The 18,519-nt window shown below is 38.4% G+C and overlaps 1 protein-coding gene across 1 annotated transcript in view; it reads right to left on the bottom strand.

Annotated features, from left to right (window-relative positions):
• Grid2 (glutamate ionotropic receptor delta type subunit 2) overlaps positions 1–18,519 on the bottom strand; it is a 1,513,832-nt gene that overhangs the window by 353,741 nt on the left and 1,141,572 nt on the right. Inside the window, exon 10 of the mRNA XM_055612670.1 lies at positions 1,375–1,572. Coding sequence (XP_055468645.1) covers positions 1,375–1,572 — 198 coding nt within the window. The remainder of the gene's footprint in view (positions 1–1,374; positions 1,573–18,519) is intronic.

The raw sequence follows: 18,519 nt of genomic DNA, 5'->3' as shown, positions 1-18,519 counted from the left end.
TATCTATCTATCTATCTATCTATCTATCTATCTATCTATCTATCTATCTATCTATCATCTATCTATCTATCTATCTATTCATTTATTTACTTACTTACTTCCTTTACAAGCCATATTACTTTTTAAATTTAATTTTATTTTTTATAATTTATTCACTTTGCATCCCAATTGCAGCCCCATACCTCTTCTCTTCCTGGTTCCACCTCCTTCCTCCCCCCATTCCCCTTCTCTAGTCCTCAGAAAGGGGGATCCCTTATTCCCTACCATCTAACCCCAGCCTATCAAGTCTCATTAGGACTGCCTGCATCCTCTTAGATTGTGGCCTACCAAAGCTGCCCCTTCAAGGGGAATAATCAAAGAGCTGGAAACAGAGCCCATGTGAAATGCAGCCCCTGTTGCCATTCCTAAGGGACGTACAGAGAAACTAAGCCGCCATGGACTACATCTGAGCAGGGGTCTATGTACTCTTCATGCATGGTCCTTGGTTGGTGCATCAGTCTCTGTAGGTCCCAATGGGATCAGATTTGTTGGCTCTGTTGGTCTTCTTATGGAGCTCCTCTCTGCTCTGGGTCCTTCTATTCTCCCAGTCTTTCCTATGACTCCCTGAGCCCTGCCCAAAGTTTGTCTGTGAGTCTCAGCATCTGCTTCGATCTTCTGATGAGTGCAGTCTTTCATGCTGCTTCTTTAAAAAGTAGGCTGGAAAAGTGTTGGGAATAGGAACTACAGCAGGTTAGGACTGATGCTATATAAGGTAGCCATTGAGGTACAACTCAATTCAAACCACTGGGGCTCTAACAGAATGTTAGCAGCTACTGTGTCAAAGTTTAGAGTGTGAAGTAGAAGAGGTGACCAGATGAGACAAAAGTATACCTATAAATTTTTTATCTGACATCAAGAACTGCCTACATTAGAAAATCATAAGAAAAATCAACGAAATGCAACAGATAAAAGGCCAAAAGAAACATAGAAGAGTGCAATTGTCCTTTTCTCTTATAGGAGATATCTAAATTTAAACTTTATTTTACTATCCAGTTTTATCTTCATAAAGTTCGCTAAATAAGACTGTGTGATGGTAAAACAGGGTCAAATGAAAGGGGAGGAGGTCCTCCCCAAGCACTAGACTTGGAAAGGGGCAGGGAGGAGATGAGAAAGGGAGGGTGGGATTGAGAGGGAATGAGGGAGAGGGGATATAGCTGGGATACAGACTTAATAAAATGTAATTAATAATAAAATAAAAAAATTATTAAAAAAAGACTGTGTGAGTCTCTTGCACTAAATACCACAATGAATTATTTTCCATCAAGCTACTTCATATGAAAATAGCTTTCATTGATTACAGATGAAGTTTTTGGTATGACATAAATAAATTCTTACCTTAAAAACAAGCTCTCCTACTAATCCATTCCATGTCCCATCTTCTTGTGGGCTTCCATATTTGTGATCCGGTGCAACATAAATTTCATAGTTAAAACCCAAGTAGTTAGAGAGGGCATCCAAAACGTCAATGGAGAAGCCCTGGTACTTCTTCGGCTTTCCCAGGACATTTTCAGAGACCATTACGAAAGGTTCCTCCTACATAGAGAAAAATCCTAATGTCAATAAACATTGCTCCCCAAAGACAACAGTTCGTTCTTTAAAGAGTCTAGCTGACAAAGTTTAAATGCCATTTCATGCTTCGAAAAAAAATTAACTTGGGAATAAGGTTTATACATTATTGATGCATCACGTTATTGAAATGTGCTTAATCATGAGCTTCATGTCATCTCTCATTTCATCACTGTCAGAAAAAAAGCTGAGATGAATGTAACTAATCTCTTCAAGAGCATGATTTCCTGTTTCTTGCTTTATGGGAACAATTCAAGATTCATCAACATTGCAATTGATTTTAAGAAGCTGTGGTTTTACTATTTCCATTAGACATTTTCTCTTCCTATCTAAAAATAGATAAAAGCATTAACATATGTGCAACTCTGAAAATAGCAAATATTCAAAAGATATATACTTTGAATAAAATTTAGAATATTCCACATATGGGAAATTATTTGGCAAGTAGTTTTATCACTTTGACGTAAACACATTTCATTACAAAAACAGCTTCACTACTATAACTACTATTTCAAAAAGTCATCTTTCTAATGAATGATTTTAACAGATTTGACAAACTAGTTCTATACCCAACCTCTTTCATCTTTTCACATGCTTTCCTTTTTACTTTTATGTAATTTGGTACAGTTCTCATGTATCCCAGGATGACCTTGAATTTATCATCCTCTTGTTTGACCTCCAGGATGTTGGGGTTACAGGTACGAGCTTCTCCTCCCAGTCTATGTGATGCTGCAGACTAGACCCAGGGTTTCCAGAGGTACCCTCTCCTAAGTCTCACTTTGGATAACGTTGGAAAATAGGCTACTTTCACTTTAAAACGGCTGTTAAGACTGTGGTTGTTTTGAAACATGTTGGCAGATAACAGAAAAATTCAGTAGTTTATTACTTAATTTTCTAGACTCTTGCAGAAATAACTCAGACACATTAATATTTACTAATAACCATTGTTAGTGTAGATAGACCACGGAGCACTTGGGGCAGAACAAAATCTTCCTTTGGTTGGAAGCCAACATATACAAAGATTTCTCCTTTGAATCATCTTTCCATGGAGACACACAAAGCAGCCATCTTTGATAGCCACAATATTTTTCTTTTGGCCTTTTCACGAAGACCCACGTGAACACCCATAAACTGGCGCCTTTGCTTGGGAATACTATCCACTACAAGACTAGCTTGTTCACTCCAATACTTACCCTGAGAAAAATGTTTTCATTCTCTGGCTCAAAAAGCTTCATTTAGTGGAGGAAATGTCTTTTAAAATGTTGAAAACAATATAAGAAGCTATTGTGTACTCAGAAAACCAGCACTAACTTCAGTGTTCCCAAAGAACTTGGATACCTTGGCATCTGTGCTTGCTTTGCCATTGTGGTGTCTGAAATTACTCATGTGTTGCTCTTTTAAAGTTTTTTTTTATTTTTAAGATACATTGTCTTAGTGTCAAATCCATCAGTAAATGGACAATAAGAGTAAAAGATTAAGTGTCTCTATTAGTTATATGTACTTAAACGCTAAGACTTTAGTGCCACTAAGAATAAATGCAGTCTGTGGCTCTTTGTAATATAGTTCAGTGAGACTATCTGACTCACTCAAACTAGAGCTCTATAGGCTGTGATATTTGCACCAGTTTTTGCTGTCTCTTCTGTGGCTGGTGCCCTGGTAATGAGCCCATCTGCTACAGAGAAATAGACAGAGGGCTGTGTCTCTGATACTAGAGCTGTTGTATGAGACTAAACTCCCTTTTCTTGGATTACATAATGTATTAAGAAAATTCCAATCTTTTTGTTGAACTACTGAGGTTTTTTTTTTGTGTGTGTGTGTGTGTGTGGTGGTAATATTTCATTGTGATGACTAATGATTGATTATTAGATCAATAGATAAAACATTCTGAGAATGAATCCAATTCTCATATTACTGACCTGTTTACTGTTAATGGTGGTGTTATATAAAGCATGAAGGTAAAGTGTAGATTCAGTATGTTAATGTTACATGCAAAATAAAACCCATCTTGATAGAAAGGCTCTACCCTGCAAGGTTATTGAGGCAGATGCTGAGACTCCTAGCCAAACTTTGGGCAGAGCTCAGGGAATCTTATGAAAGAAGTGGGAGATAGTAAGACCTGGAAAGGACAGGAGCTTAACAAGGAGAGCAACCGATTCAAAAACTCTGGGCTCAGGGGTCTTTTCTGAGACTGATACTCCAGCCAAGGACGACTCATGGAGATGGCCTGGAACCCCTGTACAGAGGTAGCCTATGGCAGTTCAGTGTTCAGGTGGCCTCAATAGTAATAGGGACAGGAACAGTCTCTGACAGGAACTGATTGGCCTGCTCTTTGATCACCTCCCCCTGAGGGGGGAACAGCCTTACTAGACCACAGAAGAAGACAGTCCAGCCACTCCTGATGAGATCTGATAGACTAGAATCAGAGGGAAGAGGAGGAGGAGGACCTCCCTTATCAGTGGACTGGGAGAGGGACACAGCTGGGGAAGAGGGAAGGCGGGATTGGGAGGGGAGGAGGGAGGGAGGTACAGGGAGGATACAAAGTGAATAAAATGAAATTAATAAAAATGAAAATAATGAAAATTAAAAAAAGAAAATTCTTTATCTTCTAAAGTTCATGATAAAACTCCCAGGGCCTGTGAAATAGCTCAATAGGCAAAGGCCCTTGCCTCTAAGGCTAACAACCTGAGATCAACCTTCAGGACACATATGGTAGAAGGAGGCAACTGTTATGCGGTTTCCTCTGACTTCCTCAATAGAGTTAAATAGTGTATGTTACCTTCCTCACCCCAAAATAAATCAATTAATAAAGGTAATGAAAATAAAATACAACTTCTGAAAGATCGTTAAAGCTTTACACTTTCACTTGGGTTTAGGACAGGATAAAGAACTAACCAGTCACTACATTTGGCCAATATTCTGAAGTAGCCGGTGAACTCATTAAAAGCAGAAAAGATTATAAAAATTTGTAAATAAATATAAAATTGAGAAACATACATATGATGAAAGTCTAATAATTAGTAAGGACTAGTAATCTTATATGATGTTTTACATGATGCTAAAAAGAAAAAAAACAACAAACTTATTTAGTCATTTGCACCTTTTCCAGGTTTAAGTTATAAGCAAAGAAAACTCATTCAGGAAAGATGGTGCCTGACTCTCTTACCAAGACTACTTGTCCCTGAGCATTCTCTATTCTCAGGGACCAGCATAGCATGAAAACCTTAGAGGTGAAGGAACAATTTAATCACTAGAAAATGAGATAAATTTTTACACCACTGGGTTCTGAAGCTGTGTTAAACCCCACCCAGTACCTGACATAGAACCTTCCATTCTAATACCATCTCCTGCCTGCCCACTTATAAAGCACCCTATCCCCTGCAGAGACCTGGGATTTTTTAAGACTCTGAACTTGCAGTCCAAACTAGGATTTTGGGTAAAAAACTCCCAGAGCCATCCACTGGCCTGCCTGCCTACTGGACAGCCACTGCACAGCCCCTCTTCCCTGCAAAGCAAGTCACTCACCCCTGCCTGTCTGTCACCTTATCCATGTGCCAAACTGAGCCCATGGGTGGTCCTATCCACAACCTGAGTGGCCCAAGACTTGAAAAATAAGCAACATTAAGCTGATTTATAAGAGCAGAGGTTAGAGTAAATGCAAGCAAAGACACAGACATAAAAGAAACTAGAATAAATGCCCATACCAAAACATACCATAAATGACCGAGCTACAGAGCCTAGACCACACCACAAAACACACCACAAAACACAAATGACAGGAACAAATGCCCATACCAAAACATACCACAAATGACGGAGCTACAGAGCCTAGATCACACCACAAAACACAGATGACAGGAACAGCCAAGAAATTGCACTGTTTTCGTATTAATAACCCAATAATGTTCTTGAGAGCTTTAAAAATCAAGAACAAATAACACTGAGAGCAGATGGGAAAATTAATCAAACTCACAACCGATGTCAATGATATAGAAATGAAAAAAATACAGAGTCAATGAATAAAGAGTTGACTCTTTTAAATTTAATAAGATTGATAAATTTTTAAGCCAAATTAGCTTAAGGAAAGATGGAGGTATCCAAATTAGTAATATTAGACATGAAAAAAAGAAGTGTTACAAAGAACACTTAGGAAATTGAAATAGTCATAGGATTATACTTTTAAAGTCTATATTCTACCAAACTGGACAATCTAAAAGAAATAAACAAATTCTAGGTATGTATGAACTATCCAAGTTAAATGAAGATGAAGTAAATAATTTAAATAGACCCATAACATCTAATGAGATAGAAGCAGTAATTTAAAATCCCCCAACTAATAAAAGCCTAGGGTAAAATGGAGTCAGTGCACAATTCTACCGGACCTTCAAAGAGGAGCTAAAAACTGTATGCTTCAAATTATTTCTTAAAAGAAAAGTTGAGGGAATATTTCTAAATTCTTTTTCTGAAACTGGTATCTTACTTTGACAAAAACTCAACAAAAAATTAAATTATCCATTATCTCTAATGAACATAGAAACGAACAATCATTCAAAACAAAAGAAAGTTAGTTAGAATAGTTAGAAACTAAAGTCAAGAACACATAAAAATGATTATCTAGTATTACCAAGTTGGGTTAATCCCAGAGATGCAGGGATAGTTCATCATAAATAAGTCAATAAAACATGATCTTTCACATAAACTGACTGAAAGACACAAACAAATAAATAACCAAAAAACCACATCAATGTCTTATTAGAATCAGAAAAAGCCTTTGACAAAATCCAACACTTGTTCCTGGTAAAATTCCTAGTAAAATTCTTACAGATACTAGGAATACAAGAGATCTATCTAAACACACTAAATTAAATTCATAGTAAGTCCACAGCCAACAGAGTAAATTGAGAAATACTGGACATGTCTTCTAAAATCAGGAACAAAATTAGGATGTGACTTTCCATTCCTGTTCAAAATAGTATATGAAGTCTTAGGTAGACCAAAAAGAAAACTGAAGGAGATAATTGGACACAGACAAGAAAGAATAAGTCAAAGTATTTACTTGCAAATGATATGGTTTCTTGCAGAAAAGACACTAAATACTCCACCAGGAAACTTTCTATACAGAAATGATAAACATACCAAGAAAGAAATCAAGAAAACTATTCTTTGCATAATAGACCCCCAAAAAATCTTGGAATAAATCTAATAATGTGAAAGATTTAAACAGCAAAAACTTTATGATAATGAAAAATGAGTTGAAGACAACAGGAAATTTAAAAATTTCTCATGCTCATGAATTGGTAGGATTAATATTGTGAAAATGAACATTCCACCAAAAGCAACATAGAAATTCAATGCAATTTCTATGAATTTATCAAAAAACTTTTTCACAGAAACTATAAAATATTCTTAAACCTCATTTGAAAAAACCAACCAGACCAAAAGAAAACAAAACAGAATAGCTGAAACAATCTAGAGTTACTGCAGAGCTATGGTAATAAAAGCTTTGTTCATTTGTTTTACAGCAGCGGTTTTCAACCTTCCTAATGCTGCGACCCTTTCATACAGCTTCTTATGCTGTAGTGACACAAACCATACAATTATTTTGCTGCTACTTCACGACTGTTATGACCCATAATCTAGGTATCTGATAGGCAGGCTATCTGATATCAGACCCCAAAAGGGTCATGACCCACAGGTTAAGAACCTCTGTTTTAGAGGGCATTGTTTTTCAGCTCTCCCCTATTCTCTCTGCTTCCTTTTCCATAGGGCTCCCTGAACTCTGAGAGAGGGATTTGATGAAGACATCTCATTTAGAACTGTTTCAAGGTCTTTCTCTGTGTGTAATATCTGGCTATGGTTCTCTGTATTTGTTCTGCTGCAAGAAGAAGCCTCTCTGATGATGCTGAATAAGGTTTCAATTAATGAGTAAGCAGAATATCATTAGGAGACATTTATTGCACTTTTTTTAAGGCAGTGGTATTTGGTTTTATATAGGTCTCTGGACTATCTAGACTCTTGCTGGTCACCCAAACAGTGCTGGGGATGGGTGCCCTCTCACGGAGTGGGCCTTAAGTCAAATCACACTTTGGATGGTTACCCCCACAGGTTTGTGCCGCCATTGCCCTTGCGCATTCTGCAGGGAGGAAAGAGTTTAGCTCGAAGGTCTTGTGGTTGTATTGGTGTTTACTTTTTTCTTTTGGTGGGTTGCAGAGTACCTTTCCAGGTCAGAGGCCTAGAACACTGGGCTGAAGGTTCTCTGTAGGCGTCAGCTCAATCTCTCCAAGCTCAGCGAGTTGTGTGGGTGTTATCTTTAGCAGCAGGGCCTTGCTGTCAGTTTGTGGAGAGCTAGCTACTCTTTTGGCAACAGCCTGAGTTGTTTGGGAGTTTCCCAATATATTAGTATATATATTTTTGACTATGATAAATTCCTTCTCAAAAGTGTCTTTAATTTTACTTGAAAGTAAATACCTATAAACAAATGGATCTATTTCACAGGTGTGTTTTCAAAATCTGTTGCTAGTAGTGGCAACTAGAATTAATTAAAAGTACTGAATAGAACTGTTTACACTAAGGATCCTTTTAGGGAGAGTTAATGAATTATTGATGAACATGCCTTTTAAATTTTATACCCTAAATAAACCTTTATTACATGCTATCATTCCTTATCCAGATCAATGTTTTAAAAGCTTTATTCTTCAGCTCCATTACAGATTTGGATCACTATTCATAAATTCTAACTCAGGCCAGTTGCTCTCAGTAAGAATAAGCAGTCAATATATCAGAGAGGTAAACACAAACAGTGAAATTAGATTGAAGCTCTGGGACATACTTGTGATCTGCTATGGCAATACCTAGCTTGAGTGAATCATTTTTATATACACACCTATTTCCAAAATTTATTAACTCATTGACATATCTATTTAATATCCATTGAGCAGCTACTGCTTCAAATCTTGTACTTAACAGAGTGGGCTAATGTAAGAGGTCATGCATACCACCTTCAAAGAACTATAACCAGGAGAGGGACAAGTGCTATATGCAAATAAAGTTCAGCAGAACTGGTGCCAGGAGAACAACAAAGAAAGAAGGTGGGAACTGCTAAAAAAGAATAATTATGATTTGGACATTAATAGTTCCTCATTTTAATAGATGAGAAAACAAAAATAAATAAAGATTATTAGCTCAAAGCCTTATAGTAGGTTACAGAAAAAAAAGATGTCAAAACCTGTTTTCTTAAACTTTACTTGTCTGGAGTTCATATTTTTCAATTTTTGTTCAAAATACAAGATTATGCGCTTATGTAAAAATTTAACACAGTAATAGTTCCAAATGGAAGACAAAGAAGACCAATAAGCTAACAACATCAAACTCCAGATGATAGTCCCGTTAGAGGAAGCATTTCCATTTTAGGTCTCATACTATTGCATCTCATGAGTTTTAAAAACAGTGTCTAAACAAAAACAACAAAACCTGAGACTTGAGTCAAATGATATGATGCTTCAGACAGTAGCACTAACAGGTCTACTGAAGGACTAGAGGACTCTGGACAACATTTAAAATTCCTAGTTGTGAGTTAAAAAGAGTACCTTTGCACTTAAAATAGAGAGAAAACATTTTTGCTGCCAGAAAACTGGAATCTATCTGAAGTGTCATCATAGTTTAGAAAAAGACTGTTCAGAATTTTGAGAATTAGAAAAGATAGTAACCACATTAAGAATACAATGTTTGCATTTCTTATGAGGTTAGAATCAGACAAAAAAAGAATTAATGGAATGAAATATGTCAGAACCAACAAAATAAAAAATAAAAAAAGAAAATCTCAAAGTGAGAAAATATAAAGAAGAAAAAAAGAGAAAGTGTCTGAGGTCTTGTAATACTGTGAAGCAGGTGAAGAACTAGGAACTGCCATTCACCCTTGCTGGCTGTGAAAACTAGTACAACAATTTTTGGGGAAAAAATCACACAGCTTGTAGAGAATTGAGATACTCACAAGTTAAGGTCACCTGCTAGTGGGCAACCTATAGACATATGTCTCCTATGAAGGTGTTCAGTTTTATGGCCTGGGTGTATGCTAGAAGATACTCTGGCCAGACTGTGTATCTAAGAATGTCAACAGGAATATTAGAATAGGCATATCCGGAAGTAATCTAAAAGCCCCAATACCCATCAAAATGGAAAAGAGAAATACATTGTGGTGTACTGATACAATAAAATATCGAATAGCTTAAAATGTAAGGAACTGGAATTATACATGAGCAGGAACACATTTTTTAAAAAGATGACTTAAGTCAAAAATTCCTAAAACAACAGAGCTTAATGCCATTTATAAGACATCTCTCCAAGGTACAACTACATTATTTAAATACTTAAGCTTTCATAATAGACACACTTTAAAGAAAGTCAACTATCTGGTGGTTAAGCATGCTGTGGGAAAGCTATCAGGGTAGTGCAGAAGAATAAGTGATTCTTGTCATGATGAAAATTTCTCCCTTTTTGATCTGGGCAGACATTAATGGCCATTTTCTTGCACATATGTTTCTTGTATTTACTTATTCTGCTTCTGTGGTAAAATATCCTGACATTATGTCCTCATATTATAGTTTAACTCTGGGTAACTTCAAAAAACTGATTATACTAAATCAAAAGTAAAGAAATATAAAGTAATAAGAGTTTTTGCTCAGGTAATTTTGTGTGTGTGTGTTATTTACAACTGCAGCCCAGGGAATGGTCCTACACAGAGTGGACAAGTCTTCCCCCTGAATTAACCCAATGAAAATGAACCCTACAGGAATGGCAGAGGGCTCTCTACCTGGTGATTCTGCATGTCCTCTGGTTGTCAATTAAGGTCAACCATAAGTATCTTATATTGTTCAATAAACAAAAGCAAGAGAAACGTGTGTGAAGATAGTGGGGTATGTATAAGCTTCATTTCATTGCTTCTTTAGCAAAAAGTGTCTGTGGAAGAACGAGTTAATATGCAATAGTGAGAGTACACTGGTGGCTGATTTGGAGCAGGAACAGATTAAGGGATCTTTTGCGATTGCCCAGATGGCTGGAGTCTGTGGCCTGTTCTGATTTAACACATATTGTCAAACTCTTAAGTATGTAGCTCTGAGACCTCTACTACAGGGATGGAGGGGGAAAGAGGAAATCACAAATTTCTGCTGTTATATTTCATTTTCCAGCAATTATTTTCAACAAATATTAATCGGACTTGAGTCTAAATCAGTGCAAACCTGCCTGTGTTGAGATGAAAACAAATTGCAGGACCCAATATGCTGATTATTTGTATGACAGCTTCTCTAGGTGTAGGGTTCTGTGACTAAAATGACAGCTTCCACAGAACGTCAGTAGTTTATGATTCTGAGGACATTAGCTTCATGATCCGTAGACCTGCCTGTAGAAAAGGGTGCTACAGCGCTTGAGCATTTTTATATTACCAAAGATTTATTCACATTGCTTGTAACATCATTTGATAATAACTTCCTAATTCTGAATTTGTATTCAGACACTTAAAAATCTCATGCTAATTGCTTAGTTGATTCACAGCACTGCATGTGCCTTGCAGATTTTGTAGTTAATTCTCACTTTAATTGTTGCTGGTGACAGAGGTTTGTTTTAAGTGTGGTATTTTTGATGAGTACAATCTGCAAGCTCTCCTGCCAAAGCTTTATCAAGGATTATTAGGAGTCTTCATAATGCATGATTGCACAGAATGTCAGGATGGTCCAAACCAGAGACGAATCACTAGAAATGCCTTAGAATTCTGCTCACACACAACTCAAAGCCATAATGGAGAAAATGAGAATACTTCTTAATGGCTTCTTCAAAAATGTTTGGCCATAAAAGGCGCTCTTGGCTGTAGCAAACAAAAGATGTCTTTGTGCATGGCAGGAGCTCACATTTTGGTTAGTGATTCTGCTTTGATATATGAAGAATTAATGACCACTATTCTCTTTGGAGGGAAAGAAAAAAACTCATTGTCTCCTATAGAGAATACATGAGTATTTTTTGTTGTTCAAAAAAGCAGGGATATAGAATTTGTTATTAAAGAGATCAGGATACAAAATCAAGGGTAGGGATAACTGTAATACAATTCACCTACCCCAGAAAAAACTAAGTAAGGAGGAGGGTTCAAGCAAGGATGCTTGAATTTCACCCAGAAGAGGAAATAGAATAAGCAGCAGAAGTGGTTGAAGAGAGGGAACAGAATAGGAGAGGGAGCACAGAGGAAAACAAAGGTGGGGAAACAAGGGTGGTGAGCAGATGTGGGGAGAACAGTGGTGGGAGGACAGAGATCTGGCAGAGAGATTAGAAAGTGTGGGAAGGGGCATTTCTGAGAAAAGCTGGAGGCCTAGAACAGGGTAGGCTCCAGGGAGGATATGGGGATAACTCTAGCTGAGAACCTAGCAGTGGGGATCATGGAGACTGAAGAGGCCACCTCTCACTAGAGAGGACTGCTAGTGGAGGCAGCTGGAACACCAACCCACCCACAAAACTTCAACCCAAAATTTACCCTTCCTACAAGATGTGCAAGATAGAACAGAGGTGGAGAGAATGTCCAACTAACCCCTGTCCCATCCTGAGACCCAACCCCATGGGAGAGAGCCAACCCTGACACTAACAATGATGCACTGCTGTGCTCTGAACCTAGCACAACTGCTTTCTGAGAAGTTCCACCCAGCCAAGGATCAAAACAGATGCTGAGACTCACAGCGAGGATTGGGTAGAGCTTAGAGATCCTTGTGGAAGAGTTGGGGGAAGGATAGAAGGACCTAGAGGGGACAAGAGCTTCACAGAACACCAACAGAGCCAACTAACCTGGGCCCATGGGGGCCTGCAGAGATTGGGAGGATATGGGGTGACTAGTTTAGACTCCTCGGAGCAGGGGACATGGAGACTCAAGTGGTCACCTCCTAGCCAGGTAGAACTTTCAGAGGAGGGAGGGGGACACCAACCCACCCACAAAACCTTAAAACCAAAATTTACCCTTAAATTTATATTTACAAGACATGCAAAGATAAAGATGGAGCAGAGATTGAGGGAATAGCCAACCGACAACTGGACATTGAAACACACTCCAGGGAGAGAGCCAACCCCTGACACTATTAATGATCTCTGCTTTGCTTGCAGCCATGAGCCTAGCATAACTGTCCCCTGAGAGGCTAAACAGATGCTGAGACCCACAGCTAAACATTAGGCAGAGTTCAGGGAGCCTTGTGGAAGAGTGATGGGAAGGATAGAAAGACCCAGAGGAGATAAGAACTCGTCAGGAAGGCCAACAGAGTCAACTAACCTGGGCCCATGGGGGCTCACAGAGACTGAAGCCCCAACCAAAGAGCAGGCATGGACTGGACCTAGGCCTGATACACATATGTAGCTGATGGGCAGTTTGGTCTTCATGTGGGTCCCCTAGCAAGTAAAGTGGGGGATGAGGGGAAATGAGTGGAGGGGGTGGGAAGGATGGAGTGGAGGGAGGGGCTGCAGTTGCAATGTTAAGTGAATAAATCAATAACATTAAAAAAAGAGTACCATCACTTTCAAAAAAGATTCAGTTATAAGTGGCAAGTGTATTTAATATATACACATTTATTTTTATATTTATAACATATTATTTAAGTATTTATATATTTATATACATGTATGTAAATATAAAATACCAACTATTATATATATATTTTCTATTTTGTGCTCAGTTATTTAAATTAAAAAAAATTTAGGTTGAGGTGAAAGGTTTCTCAGGCCTCAGGACAATTACAACAATGTCCAGCTCATTGCTGATCTTGACTGACTTCCAGGCTTTACAGGGAGTACATGGTCGGAAAGTAAGGGGTTATAAGCCATGTGCTCATCACATATAAAAACAGCTTTCTGGGTTTGCTTTTTGAATTCAGAGCTGAATAGTAATTTTCATTTGATGCAAGGTCAACACTGAGTTTCTGCACACCTTCCTACATGCAGAGTTGACTCTGAGGAGTCTGCAAGGCTATCAGAGCAGGTAACTGTGAGAGACCCTGATCTGCAGGTCAACGAAGAGGAGCTCCTTCTGAGAACCAGCATCCGCATCTGTGCAAACAGGAGGGCAGCACCAGATGACAGAAGCTGGACGCTCATCTGTGAAGACCTTGACAACTTTTGACTTCAGAATGGCAGTGGGGTTCACAAACTCTAGCCAATGATACTGTGTTCTCATTATGACAGTGTACAGAAAAGGTGGTGAACACGACTTATGATAAGACCCATTTTCTGTCAGGATACAGGAACACTTAATAAACATAAATCATGGATAACTGATTATACCAAAAATACATGCAAGTATTAAAATCAAAATACAAATAAAAATTTAAAAGTATCCTGGGAATAGTGACATCTCTAACCAAAACCACAAAAGGTAGAGGGAAATTGCAAAAATTCAGTTATTTATTTGACTAGTCATTTGAGTGCTAATTCCAAATATAAGCAAACAGTAGAACAGTAAATAATAAATATATTAGCATCTCCCTTCCTATAAGCCTACTCAATAGTTGGAAGGACATACAACAATCAAAAAAATCTTATGCGGATTATATGGACCACACGCATAAACATATTATTGTCTGCAGTGCTTTGCTGTGCTTTCTATTACTGTGTTAAAGACCATGACCAAAAGAAACTCAGGGAAGAAATGGCATTTTTAGCTTAAATATCCCAATCACAACATATCATGAAGAGAATTCAAAGCAGGGACTCAAGGCAGGAACCTGGAGGCTGGAATTAAAGCAGAGACCACAGAAAGAATGCTATTTACTGGCATTTACAGTCGTACTCAGCCTGCTTTCTTCTACAACACAGGACCACATGCCTCAGAGTGGCACAAACTCTAGGGATCTGGTTTCTTCTACATGAATCATTACTCAAGAAAATGCCTCACAGATTGGCCCACAGGCCAATTTGATGGGGGCAGTTTCTCAACTTAGGCTCCTTCTTCTCAGATAATTCCAGTCTTGTGTAAAGTTGACAAGAGAGAACAAGAAAACAACAACAATTCAACCAGCATTCATGGTAACAAGTTCTGAGAAAGAAAACTGAACAAGCACGGCAAGGCATACATGAGAATGGGCAAGAGCCTCTACAAACTCAGCAGTCGCCGCAGAGGATAATTGCATGTACTCTGTGTGTGAGTTTCTGGGATATGTTTGAGGGAAGAGATGTTGTGTGTTTGGAGCTAAAGGAGTAAAAGTAATGTGTCTGTGTAGGTCAAAGCTTAAATGGGGTTTGGAGACCATTTGATAAATGTATCTGTTCTTCAACAGAGATGGAAAGCCATGGAGATGTACAGATGGTGGAATTGACTGGGAGAAGCAAGTGAAGAATCTCCTAAAACAAGCATGACTTGCCAGGGAATTCTGGGTATTTTTCTGGAGACAGAGATGTTGGGACTGGCATTTTTGAGAAAGGTTTTAAATGCTTGAGAAATTACCACCCCAAGCTCCTAGAGATCCACCACAAAGCTCAGTGTTGAGAAGAAAGTGGGCGTCTGAGAGTCTCCATCAATGTTTTGTATTTGGAGTGTGTATCAGTAATTCTATTAGAGGAACTAAAATTTTGAATCAATTGAGCAAATTCCTCAAGGTGAACGTTCAATACAGAATCAAAGACAGTGTTTTGTAAAGACCCGGAGCGCTGAATACAAAATTAATACACATTTAGAGTTAATAGCAGAAAAGAAGAAAATATGTACTTGTACAAAACCCTGACACCATCACTATTTATAACCATTTACAAAAGAAACAATATCTATTACAAAATATTACTTTTTTGGAGCTTATATACTGAAAAGACAAAGTTTAATAGCAAACAGTGACAGTGAACTATTTATTTTTATTCTCTTAAAACACCTCTGGGAAATTCAAATTAGAATAAAAAACACTTTATCATTTATCAGATTGGCAGACATGAAAGGGAATGCTAATCTTTTTGAGCAACATGTGAAGCAGGGGCTTGCTAGACCCTAGTTAGCTGAATTCAAGTCAAAGCTCGTATACTGGCTCTCGACAGTAAACCCTACTCTTGCAAAACTGAGACAGGAGGATCATCATGAGTTTGAGGCCAGTCTTGTACAAAATGATCTGTCCCCCCACCCACCCACCACATAGCCCAAAATAATGAAGGTAAAACTTTTCCATAACCCAAATTTACAATCCGAATGCTCTCTAGTTTTGGCTACAATTCCACATCCTAGGGGAAAAAAAAATCCCACACAAGGAACAAATCTCAAACTAGCTTAAGAATATACCTGAAAGATAACTTACTTTGAGTGTCCTGGGAGAGGGGATGGGTGGAAACATCCTGAATGTCCCATGACTTAGATTAAAAAGTTTAGAAGAGTGTAAGGGACTTTAGGAAACTCTATTGTATGACTATTTCTTCATTCCAAGTTTCCAAAGCCCTTACACAGCCACCTGTTCAGAGTTATAGGTCATTTTTATTATAAGGGAGATTCTCAGCGTAAGAATTATTTGTGTCTCTTTGTGTGATGAGAGGTTCAAAATATCACTGTAACAAAATTGTTTTTGATTGCATCACTACAGCTTGGTGAATGGAAAATAAATATATCAAGTTGTAGTAACTAGAATTGTAGCAACTGAATACATTCCTGTGATAAGCTAATGGATGTTTGAATTGATATTAAAATACATTACAGTAAGTAGACAAAAAACCATTGCTCACATTTCTTAGCTGAAAATCTTTCATCATGTTACAAATTTAATGTTTATATTGGTAAATTGGAACAAAATATCCAAAGGTACCTACAACATTACATATGATTTAAAATGTAATAAGTAATAATATTGTAAATAGTAGCATCAACAAATATCCTGTAAGATAAAATCTGCAGGAAGTACTTTAAAATGATTTTGTATATTAATGTCAAATGGTTCTATTATTTTGAGATTCTGTTTGCCTCAATTTTTATAGATAAGGTAACTTAGTTTAGCTCGAGACAGATATTGAAATACTTTGTGTGTGTTGTATTCAAATCTACCTGTTTGCGTAGGTGAGTGCAATTGTGTGTGGGGAGGTTAGTGCATACCGAGGTCAGAGGTCCACATCGGGTGTCTTCCTGGGGTGCTCTCCACCTTATTTCTTGAGACAAGATCTCGTACACTGGTTATCTAATGGGCTCCAGAGGACCACCTATCTCTGTCTCTGTAGCACTGGAATTACTGCCATTTGATGTTGTACTTGGCATTTAAATGAGTGTTGGAGATTATTTAATTTTTTTATTTTCATTTTTTTTAATTCTTTATTAATTACACTTTATTCACTGTGTATCCCCCCTGTGGTTCCCTCCCTCTTCCCGTCCCAATCCCTCCCTTCCTTCACTCTCTGCTTGCATGCCCCTCCCCAAGTCCACTGATAGGGGAGGTCTTCTTTTCTTTCCTTCTGACCCTAGTCAATTAGGTCTCATCATTGTCTTCTGCATTGTATTCTGTGTCCTGGTAATGCTGCTTCCCCCTCAGGGGGAGGTAATTAAAGAGCAGGCCAATCAGTTCATGTCAGAGACAGCCCCTGTTCCTATTACAATGGAACCCACTTGGATACTGAACTACCATGGGCTACATCTGTGTAGGGGTCTTAGGTTATCTCCATGCATAGACCTTGGTTGGAATATCAGTCTCAGGAAAGACCCCTATGCTCAGAATTTTTGGTTCTGTTGCTCTCCTTGTGGAGCTCCTGTCCTCTCCAGATCTTACTGTTTCCCACTTCTTTCATAAGATTCCCTGCACTCTGCCCAAAGGATGCCCATAAGTCTCAGCATCTGCATTGATAGTCTGCAGGGCAGAGCCTTTCAGAGGTCCTCTGTGGCAGGCTCCTGACTTATTCCCTCTTTTCTCCTTCTGATGTCCATCCTCTTTGCCTTTCTGGATAGGAATTTAGCATTTTAGTAAGAGTCCTCCCTCTTGATTAGTTTCTTTAGGTGTACAGATTTTTTTATTTTCATTTTTATTAATTACAGTTTATTCACTTTGTATCCAAGCCTACCCTCCCTCCCTCTCTTCTCCCATGCTTCTTCTCCAGTCCAATGATAGCGTAGGTCCTCCTCTGACCTCAGTCTATCAGGTCTCATCAGGACTGGCTTCTTTGTCTTTCTCTGTGGGCAAATCAAAACGACCCTGAGACAACACATTCTGGAGAGGTTGTGGAGAAAGGGGAACCCTCCTCCACTGCTGGTGAGAATGTAAATTTGTACAGCCACTTTGGGAATGGTGTTTTCTCAATTAGGAATAGTGCTTCCTCAAGATCCAGCTACAGCACTCCTAGAGTACTGGAGATTTTAACTAAGGTTCTCTTGCTTTCCTGGCAGAACTTTACCCACCAAACTATCCTCTTGATCCATACACAGTGAATCTTATTTTATCATCAGTTACAGGACTTTAGAAGTCTCATGTCCTCTAGAAAAACTGTACTTGAATATGCTAATGCTTGTTTTCTACTTTGTTTACATTTTCGTCATTGAATGTGGAATCATTTTTGCACTAAAACATGCAAATAAACTAGTCTTTTTTCTTATTTTTTATTCTTTTTTTTAAATATTAGAGTTTATTAACTTTGTATCCCAGCTGTATCTTGCTCCCTTATTCCCTCCCAACCCTCCCTTCCTCATCTCCTCTCTGCCCCTTTCCAAATCCACTGATAGGGGAGGACCTCCTCCCCTTTCATCTGACCCTAGCTTATCAGGTATCTGCAAAGTCCTCCTCTGTGGCCTTTCAGGGCTGCTCCTCCCTCGGTGGGGGGGGGGAGGTGTCTAAGAGCCCGCCATTGAGTTCATGTCAGAAATAGTCCCTGTTCCCCTTACTAGGGTACCCACTTGGATACTGAGCTCGCAGAAAGACACACATGGTATATACTCACTCATATAGTCCTATAAGATAT

The sequence above is a fragment of the Psammomys obesus genome, unplaced genomic scaffold (assembly GCF_907164565.1).
Source record: "Psammomys obesus unplaced genomic scaffold, mPsaObe1.curated_primary_1811, whole genome shotgun sequence".
Classification (NCBI taxonomy): domain Eukaryota; kingdom Metazoa; phylum Chordata; class Mammalia; order Rodentia; family Muridae; genus Psammomys; species Psammomys obesus.
The sequence above is the reverse complement of the archived record's forward strand: the minus strand, read 5'-3'. Positions and strand labels throughout refer to the sequence as shown.